Below are 10,285 nucleotides of genomic sequence, written 5' to 3'. Positions count from 1 at the left end.
AAAAATAGAGCCGAATCACTCTGCTCCCTCTCCTTTCTCTCTCTCACTCTGTTCATTTCAGTGAGCGGCACGGAGCACAGCAGCTCTTGAGCACCCAGCAGCACACAGAATGCAAGGAATCTACCCCCTTGTTATAGACCAACAGCCCAAGTACCAGGGCTGAGAGAAGATCTAAGAGGAAACAAAGGGTGGAATTAGAAACCAAACAAGGAAAATTTACAGAAACAAGGAGAAGAAAGACAAGGAGGATCATTGGTTGAGCATTTGGCACTGGGGTTTAAAGTTGTCTTGTTGCCCTCTCTGAGTGTCCTGGATATTAGTCCTCTCCTCTCCATCCCTGTGCAGACAAGGTCATGGGGTGGCTGAGGAGACTGGTGCTCTCCATGTGCATGCTTCTCATTTTGCTTCATGGCTTGGAGCCGGCTGTACCCCTGCAGGAGTTCTACCCATTTGGCCTGGATGAGGGTGACTCCCAGACCATCGAGCAAGATGATGGGGGTTCAGGACTGGTAGCAATCTCTGTGGCTTTCCCTTTCTTCGGAGAACAGCACGCGGGACTCTATGTGAGTATAGACTGTATGTTTGAAAGTGTGTGAGTCTTGTGCAGGAGAATCAGGTATTTCATTCAGTAGATTAATTGGTTTGTGTATGTGTCTTTGAGGGAAACAGAGCCAGGTACAGCTTGAGATTGGATAATGAACCTCACAGTTTTAACACAGTGACTGAACTATTCATTATATGAAATATTGCTGCTGCAACATATTTGCTTAAACTGTGGTTTGAGAGCGTGAGGGGGAGAGAAGAAACGAGAAGGATGACTGTCATGAGGAGAACCAGTGATAGAAAACGAGTGTGGCGAGTGCTCTGACAGGTCTCGGTGCTTTGATCAGCTGTGTCCTGCTTTTGGTTGGACGAGTGGGGCTTTGATCTGTGTCTTGTACACTTTTCAACCTCAGTGCAGAGGAAGCTCCATCCTCGTAAATCGACACAATCTGTTTTGATGCAGCATCCCAGTCATTTTGCCTCCCAAAATATGCTGCTCCACCCAGGGCACCCATCTTTACTACCAACTTTCCATCCCCAACACCCTGCCCAGCTTGACTGAGGTACCATGGCAACAGAGGCTAGGTTTCCAGACTGGGCTACAAGCGAATGGATAAATGAGATCACAATCCAAATGCAGCAGACGACTGACAGAGCAGACATGCCACACAGTCAGTCTCTCTCTCAGCCACTACATGTCATTCAAACAACTGTGCCCTAACAAATTTGAGGTGCAATATTGTGTTTCCTATTTTAAAGTCATGAAGTCACTTAGATGTTCTGGCAAATGCAGCTTGCTGAAATAGTACATGGTTGTCTACAGAACTTGCGATGCATCTGCTCGTTACCCTGAGTGGTATCTCATATCTCAGAGCACAATATAAATATTAATGTGAATTGAAGACAAGATAAGACCTGCTGCGGATAGCAGTGAAGATCTAAAATTAGATAACCTCAATGTGATAGAGCAGAAGACGACTGGAGGTACAGTTGGGTGGTAACTACAGAAAGGGTGCACCGAGTACAAACTGGGAGGTAACTGCAGGTCGATCAGAGTAAGATTTTGCAAGTCACTGGTGCATTGAGGCATGCGACAGCATTAAAACTGCAGTCATAATTTCTGTATTGCACTCAAGCTGCTTGAACCAAAATCAATTACACTTCAGCTTTATTGCACGCTATAGCCACATGTTGATCTCTTCCACAAGGGAGCTGCTTTTGAACAGGTGAGATTTTGGAGAGTACACAAGGGCAGATCCTCATGGATAATTTCTTCCGGGAGGGCATTCCAAGCCTTCAGGCCTTGAAAAAACAGAAAAGCTCTTGAACCAAACAATTTAAGGTGGTTCTTGAGAGTTGTCTCAGGGTATTACTGTAAGAGCTTCCCTAAAGTGAAAAGAAGGATCAGTACCGCCTGCTATTGCATGTTTACCTTTCTGACCTACTCTTTCTGTCCACCCCCAGTCATCTTTCTCACTTTTTATCATTCACTCCCTCTTCACGATAATTTGAATACCATTTATAATATTATAACTAACTCAAAAATACTCAGCTCTGCCTCAGCTTTAAGCATGACTTTCAAGCATGGTATTTTTTTATTGTGAAAGCAGGGATTTGTTCACTTCTTGACAACTAAACAAAAAACAAATTCTTTCAGTTTTAACTAGAAACTTTTATTAGACTGAAAAATTGTATTAAAAATATTGCTCTATGCTCTATTATGTATATTTGAGTTTCGCTGCTAGGAATTATGAAAGCAGGTTCTTTGTCATTCAGGACTTCCAGGGATGGTCATAATGCCACAGTGATATGTGCTCTCTGCTTGACATTTTATCAGCCCAGAATTGTCCAAAATGTGTTTTTTCTTGTTCCACAATTCTGTTCTTTTGTTTGGGTCTGAGAGATTTCACATGTAGCTCCTCTCTCCCCTCATTTACCCTCACCCTTCCCTCATCCTCCTCTTCTTCAGTCTCAGATAAGGAGTTCAGGGGTCTTCCCAATGGACCTCTCCAGCTGCTCTATCAAAGAAAAAAGAATCCATTTAACAGAACCCAGATGCATCTGTAAAGTGTCTCAGGGATGCCAAACAACGCAAGCCCTCAATTAACTACTAACCTTATGAATGACTGGGATGAAGAGCAGAAAGGATGAGATCCAAGGCTAGCACGACACAGACTTCCACAGCAAATGCAAAAAAAAACAGAAAGTTTGAAATTATTTTGAATTAAACTGGTGTAAGTTCTGATGGGGAACAGAACACCATAACTGATTTTCGGGGACCTCAAGTTAAGAAACGGCCCAACAAGTTGTTTGTATGGGAAGCTATAAAAACGATGTTTATAATTGTTTTAGGCATAGAATAGTTCATCCAACAGTTGAGTTAAAGCAGAATAGGGAAAATGATGGGGACAGAAAGATTTGAGGTTTCACGGCACACTGAGAGCACATCTGCTAAAGCTCATCCTCAGCACTTCAACACTTCATGTTTGCGCAACTATAGAAAGGGAATCTTCAACCTTGAGGGATTTTTCTCTTTATCTCTTTCTCTGTCTATCCTCTTTGCTTCTCTCCTTCTCCTCCTCCTTTTCACTTAAGTAGCCCAAATATTAGCTAAGTGTGTGAGGACATATGTGTGATTTTGTTAAGAGCTTGGTAGCTTAGCATGTAATGCTTTATGTCAAGATAAGTCATATGTTATGCTAAGCTTTGAGCTAATATTTGGACTTAATTCAATAGGGGCAGCCACTGAAATACATTTCCCTATACTGGGCTTAAGTTATTTTTCCAAGAATAGTAAAAATCTTTGTATATTATTATAAGATATGAATGAGTGCAGTGCCATACAGAGGGTCATGGTTTGGCATTCTGTGGAATGCCAGTCACGATAAAGATGCCCACTACAGCCGCAGAAGGGCGTGGAGCAAGAGGAGCCAAGGTCATTTCAGCTTTTTCCTCATTTTACGACTAAGAGCAAGTAAAAGATTCAATGTTTTGCCAAGCTGAACTTTGGTCACCTTTTTATGAAGGGATTTGTTTTGGCATCCTTTTCCCCAGATGAACATTTATTTTAGTATTAAAATGACTTAGCTCCAAAGAAAACCATCCTATGAAAACTTGTGATATATCTGGCGAAGAATAACCGAAAAATAAAGAAGTGACACCTTGTAGAACAACAAATAGAACAAAAGAAACAAATAAAAACATTGCTTTACTTATATACTTATCAATTATTTCGTAATTGATGACGGCAATTGATGACCCCCCCCAGTTTTACAGTTTACACCTGACTGAATTTTACATCCCAGATAGCTTACAGTACCTGTTTATACTAGGCTATGATTGTTTTATTCACTTTTAGTCTGTGGTTAGATCCAATTACTCCATCCTACTTTTAATAAGATATTAGGACTTGGAAGAAAAGCAGCAAGTTTAACCTCTTCCAGATGCTGCAAATAGATCAGAACAAATGCCAGGACATATTACAGCACCAGAGAATAATAACTAATGTAGTGCTTAGTGAGATTTCCGCTGCTAATTTAGCAGCAAGGTAAGCAATTTCCATTCATTACCTCGGCAAACAGTTGCTACTAGCTCTCCAATGCTTGCTCCGGTCAAAACACTGCTGTACCTATTGGCTGTACAACTTTCTTTTCCCAGTTTACTGCTTATATCATTAGCATGCAACGGTTTAGTACTGCAGCCCATTCTCAAGTGTTTTGGTCTTCTGTAAAACATTTACTCTAAATCATACTTTGGTTCCTGTCAAGGGTTTGTATCTGTCAGTGAACTGTGCCTGCACTTTCCATCCCTCCATCTTTCCACCTCTCCCGCTTCTCTCTCTTTGTCTTTCCTTGCATTCTCCTGCTCTCACAGGGCTCCTTTCAATGACCCCAGAGTTGTGGCCCTGCAGGCTTCACTCTGCTTCTCCATGTTAACCACACTCTTGCTACAGCACGCTGATGCAGAGAGGGGAAGACTGCGGTCGGCCAATTAACCAAGCACCCGGGTCAGGCCAAACAAAACTTCCTCTACTGTTTTTACAGCAAAGGCCTCAGAATTATGGTTTCCATACACATGGGGAGGGGAGAAGAAAGGCCATGTGTCTGACATTGCCTTTGTTGCTGTTGCTGTTGCTGCTGCCAGAACTGGGTATAGATGAGTGAAATGATGGGACAGGGAAGCTGGCACTGGGGAGCGAACACCTGGAGAGGGGTGTGACTGTGCAGGTGCAAACTGACTAGCATAAGTTAGCATTAGACACACTCTCTCATTGTTGCTCTGTGCTGTGACAATCTGATGTGGGGCAGAGAGGTGATTGATAGTATTTTTCTAATAAAACTCAGTTTGGATGAGTCACAGTTTAGAAAGGATTTCTAATTTCCAGTCTGTCCACAGGAGAACTATTGAGGAACGTTTGTTGCAAAACCTACACTTAAATAATGAAGCAGAAAGCTATGGAATAATTTCACACACCCCTGTTGGCATGTTTAGTGAATTTGCATGCATATTCATATCAGTTGGATAACACTGTGCCCCTGTGAATACTCTAAGGTTTCTTCTACATCAGTCTGGCTGGACATTCATCACAAGAGTAGACTCAGTCAACAGAGCAAAACCAGTGGTCAGCAAATCAAGTGTTGGGCTCTGTGGTTACTTTAGAGGCAGTTATAAAGGCCTCGCCCTCTAAAACCACTTCTAGTGGACAAGAGCCAGGGCAGGTGTGTCAGAATGCGTATGTGTGTCTGTAAAGTGCTCCGGTTTTCTCAGCTGTAAGACATGGATGTCTGGCAGAACAAGGCAACTGTCTGTTCCCTGATGGGAAATAGATACATCTGCCACAGGAGCCTGCCTCACTCTTTCATCCTGCAATGCTACTGCTCACTCTCATGTGTCAACATACTGCTGGACACCTCAGCCTGTTTCCGCTTATTCCCAGTCAGCATGTTTCATACATCATAGCCATCCGATTACTGTTCCAGGCCATTCGCAATATCTACTACAAGAAACTGAATTGTGCTAAAGTTCTTATAAAATCATTTGATTTTTGTTGGTCTACGACTTCTTGACTCTGCATTACTCCTGAGTGAACCAACCCAGTCTCTGTCGTCAGGTATACTTGAGTGTGGAAAGAATTTCATGGAGATGAAATATGTTATTTGTGCAACTCAGAAAGTGAATGTCCAAACATGCAGCTCATGGTGTGGTTAAGCTTCAGCAGTGGAATCTGGGAATGAGTGCCAGGAAGGTGTGCTGAAGGGAAGCTTTGTGTCCTGACTCTGCTAACCCTGCGCATGTACTTGCTCTTCTTTTCTGTATCTTCAAGGTCAACAACAATGGCCTGGTGTCTTTCCTGAGGGAGGTGTCCCAGTTCACCCCAGTGGCTTTCCCTATTGCTGGAGACCGCAGGGTGGTGGCTCCATTCTGGGCAGATGTAGACAACCGACGGGCAGGAAAAGTTTTCTATCGAGAAAGCAAAGATCCTGCCATTCTGAGAAGAGCCACTGCAGACATTAATCGTTACTTCCCTGAGTTCCCTATGTTTGTCACTACATGGGTGCTGATTGCTACCTGGCATCAAGTCACATTTTTTGGTGGCAGCTCAATAACTCCGGTACCAAGTTCATGTCCTTTAAACTAACAAAACCAATGGCATTTTTATGATGTTTCCTCTAGAAGACCATTTAACACAGGGCTTCTCAGGTCTGGCCCTCAAGGTCCACTGTCTAGCAGAGTTTATCCTTAATCAAAATTAAACTCTGAAGGTCAGTGGACCTCAAGGGTCAATGTTGAGAATTTCTGATCTAACAAGTAAATGAAAATTATGAATACTGGTTGTGGCAACTGACTTGTTCTCTGCTCTTCTCTAAAGGTCAATACATTTCAAGTAGTTCTCATCACAGATGGTGAGCTCTCCTTCACCATCTTCCAGTACCACAATATTTATTGGACAACAGGGATGCATGCCACCAGTGGTGGTGACCTAGCAGGCTTGATGGGCATAGCTGCACAGGTAAGGTCATTGCATTTACTCACGTTGATTTTTAGTTTTGACTGAAATGACTTCAGTGACATTAAAATGTGAAAGAATCCACTCTGAGAGAACGCTCCCCCACTTTCACTCTCTTCCTAGGCAGGTTTTAATGCTGGCGATGGGAGGCGCTATTTCAACATCCCAGGCTCTCGGACAGATGATATTGTTGAAGTTGAAACCACCACAAATGTGGGCTATCCTGGTCGATGGGTCTTTCGTATTGATGATTCTCAGGTGCAAGTGGGCAGCTGCAATGACTCAGGTACACCACCAAAGGAAAGGAAAAAAAGAATCAGCGTATCCAACAAATTAGAAAACATTATGGACAGTACAAATAGGAAAATATTAGTCTGCTCAGACTCTTTTCCATTGTCCTCCTCAGCGTCGGTCTGTGCTAACTTAAGGCCCTGTCAAAATGGTGGCCGTTGCATTGATGACTGCATCACTGGAAATCCCTCTTTCACTTGCTCGTGTTTGGCTGGCTTCACTGGACGCAGGTGCCAGATAGGTAAACCAATGATGAAATCCTTCCATCCCTCACAACCCGTACTCATCCTCTGTGTTCGTCCTTGCCAGGAAAGAGAAAGTCAGCTTGTAAAAACAGAATTCCACCCTGCAAGCCAGGGGGACAACCTAAGGGAGAGAATTTCCCCTGGTCACATCTGTATGTAATACGCATACAGTAGAGTCCATCCAATGTTTTGCTGTGGTTAAATCATTACCTTTTCCTCCACCGCATGCACTTTAGGATTCCCTCATGTTTTCAGTCCTGTGTGCACATCTAATAAAAGTCACATGTCATATTAGTTGTTATTTTGTGTGTTTTGATAGAAGTTGATGAGTGCTCATCATACCCCTGTCAGAATGGAGGCACATGTGTGGACAAGATCAACCACTTCATCTGCCTGTGTCCAGTGGGATTCATAGGGACAACATGTGAGACAGGTAAATACCAGATTCTTCAATTATCGGACTCCAATTTCAATTATGCATTGTATGTAAGCTCAGGAAAAGAAAACAATTGCTCCAATATCAATAAGAAGCTTGCACTTCTACAAGGTCCAATGTGGGTTTTTTCTCAAAAATTTGTCCAATGAGCGAGTGAAAATGGATGTGAGTTTTGAACTCGGTAAGCTCTTCTTTTCGTGCTGTGGCCTCTCTCCTCACTGATTTTGTCCTCCCCTCCTCTCTTAGCACTCTGCTGGCTTCAACATCCTTCTCATTCCCACAGTCCAGCCTGCAGAGATGTATCAAACCTCTAATACCTTTCACAGCCAGAAGTGCATAGTTTCAGAGTGAGGGGAACGGTGTGGAGGATATATTAATCAGCTGAATAAATATCCAGTGTGTGTGTGTGTTTATTGCCTGCAGACATAGACGAGTGCCAAGAGACCCCATGCCTCAATGGAGCACAGTGCATACAGGGTGTCGGCAACTTCACCTGCGTATGCCAAGCAGGTTACATTGGGTTCCTATGCGAGTCAGGTGAGTATGGATATTGGGAGTGTCACTGAAAGGCCATGACTTTCTCCTGGGAAATTTCCTTTTTTCCGCATTAGGCCCGCACTTATTCATTTGACAGATGGTGTTATCTAGACTGACTTCATGAAGACTGCTATAGTACAATACTTTTAAGGGCAGCTAGTAAATTGAAATATATTAGCAGTTACTTTGATTTATTTCCCTGTGTTTTCATTTTGGGTCAAGTTTTATGTTCCAAATATTCAGAGTTCTCTGAGCAGATCTAGATATGACTTTTTAGGAAAAAGCACTGACATGACAGCACTGTGCTTAACAAATTGGGCTTCCCACTGATGAAATGCAAGCCCAGTTGGGAAGTACTCTGGAAACTAACCGCTGGTCTTTGCATATATTGAACCCTTGTTTCAACATGAGACCAGATTACTGTTAATACTAGACACCCGGTCAATGAAACCATACACTTGCCTGAAATTTCTTAAGATATTGATAGAGTCAAAACCAAGCTGCTCTAAGGATTGCCTTTCTCACACTGACAAATTACTCTCTACACTGACATGAATCTTGTGTTTTGGAATCCAGATATTAATGAATGTGCATCCATGCCATGTTTGAATGGAGGTGTGTGTGAAGACCTGGTGAATAACTACACCTGCACCTGTACAGCAAACTTCACTGGAAGCCACTGTGAGACAGGTATGCTTTTACCCTTGAGTTCAACCCACCATATCACTTTATAAATGCCAGCCAACAACACATTATCCAGTCTTTGTTTTTGTTTCCCTTTGCAATGGGAAAAATGTTTAATGAGAGAAGATGTTTATATTTGACTAGCTGTAACACTTTCCAACTGGGACTGACACAAAGAAATTGAAAAATAAATAGAGAAGAGGGAACACTCTGAGATAACTATGGCTTCAGACCACATTGACTAATTGAACTGCAAACAATGTCAGCCTCATCTCATAGTTATTTGATGCCTGGTCAACTCTTGTCTGCTCATGAAAAGAAAACTTCACTCCAGTATCAATAAGAAGCTTGCATTTCTCCAATGTCCAATGCTCTTAAAAAGTTGTCTAACTATGGTTTCAGACGACATGTCTGATTAATTGAACTGATTTCTTTGCAAATAATGTCAGCATAGTTATCAGATGCTTGGTCAACTCTTGTCTGAGGTTGAAGTGGAAGTGGCTTGACCAACCTCTTAAGAATTTATATTTTTCAGTGTGGTTTTGTTGCAGTTTCATGGGTTTGCCTTAATTTCATTTAAGATATATCACTTATTAAATTGTTTTAATGTATTAGATCATTGCTGCCCAAGTAATACCTACAGAATACACTATAACATGTTTTATTTTACCCTAAAACAGAGTTAGTTGTCATGGAAAATTCCTCTACTACTGATGCTGCAAATCAGACAGCAATGTAAATGTTCTTCAAGTTCCTGCTAAGCTTTACCTCCCTTTCTTATTCTTAAAAGATCATCTGCACGTAATATTTCACTTACAGTTCCCTGCGATGGAGAGAGTTGTGAAAAGCGTCAACTCTGCGAGTACATTGGCTCTGGAAACTACAACTGCACCTGCATCCCAGGTTACTACGGTGACGATTGTGAAGGTACAGTACTCTCTGACTTTAAAGGGGTCATGAACTGGCTTTTTGAATTATTTTATACTGTTGTCTGAGGTTCACTTATGATGTTTGCGTGGTTTTTACATTCAAAAACATCAAAATCGATAAGCAATAGGCTATTTTCTACCCTGGTTTTGAGGCCGTTTTTATGGGCGTGTCGCATTGAAGACTTGGAAGTAAACGGCCACTGCTATGATTGGATAATAGTTTTGCATAGTAAACTAACTTTCTGTGTGTCTGTTTGACAAGCTACGTCCTTCATAGTTGGAGCCTTCTGTGACTTTGGTTAGACACGTACACATAATCAGGACATCTCAAGAGATCTCTAACAAAGCAATAGTGACACATGAGGCTACAAATATTTTTTACTCACATAAGTGTGCTGCGCCATTCCTGTCGGATCCAATATAGACGGGACAGCATTGCTTTTAAATCTCAGTCTCTCTGCAAATCCAGCGTCCACCTGTGTCTTGTTTACAAAGTAATCTGCGGTGAAATGAAGCGAACAAACGCTCAATGTTTTACTCGCGTGAGCTGAAACTACATTAAAAATAAAGTTCAACCACGCATTCCTAATATTTGAATCCAAAGGAAGGTTAT

The 10,285-nt window shown here is 42.1% G+C and overlaps 1 protein-coding gene across 1 annotated transcript in view; it reads left to right on the top strand.

The window, feature by feature from the left end:
* Positions 1-60: 60 nt before the first annotated feature.
* Positions 61-10,285, top strand: part of LOC107752653 (sushi, nidogen and EGF-like domain-containing protein 1) — a 28,097-nt gene continuing 17,872 nt past the window's right edge. The window contains exons 1-9 of the mRNA XM_016568684.1: positions 61-563; positions 5,867-6,154; positions 6,413-6,553; positions 6,674-6,836; positions 6,957-7,082; positions 7,406-7,519; positions 7,946-8,059; positions 8,636-8,749; positions 9,563-9,670. Coding sequence (XP_016424170.1) covers positions 354-563; positions 5,867-6,154; positions 6,413-6,553; positions 6,674-6,836; positions 6,957-7,082; positions 7,406-7,519; positions 7,946-8,059; positions 8,636-8,749; positions 9,563-9,670 — 1,378 coding nt within the window. The 5' untranslated portion in view covers positions 61-353. The remainder of the gene's footprint in view (positions 564-5,866; positions 6,155-6,412; positions 6,554-6,673; positions 6,837-6,956; positions 7,083-7,405; positions 7,520-7,945; positions 8,060-8,635; positions 8,750-9,562; positions 9,671-10,285) is intronic.

This window comes from Sinocyclocheilus rhinocerous, unplaced genomic scaffold, assembly GCF_001515625.1.
Source record: "Sinocyclocheilus rhinocerous isolate Xijiao unplaced genomic scaffold, SAMN03320098_v1.1 scaffold1733, whole genome shotgun sequence".
Lineage (NCBI taxonomy): Eukaryota > Metazoa > Chordata > Actinopteri > Cypriniformes > Cyprinidae > Sinocyclocheilus > Sinocyclocheilus rhinocerous.
Note: the sequence above shows the minus strand (reverse complement) of the source record. Positions and strands in the feature narration are given on the sequence as shown.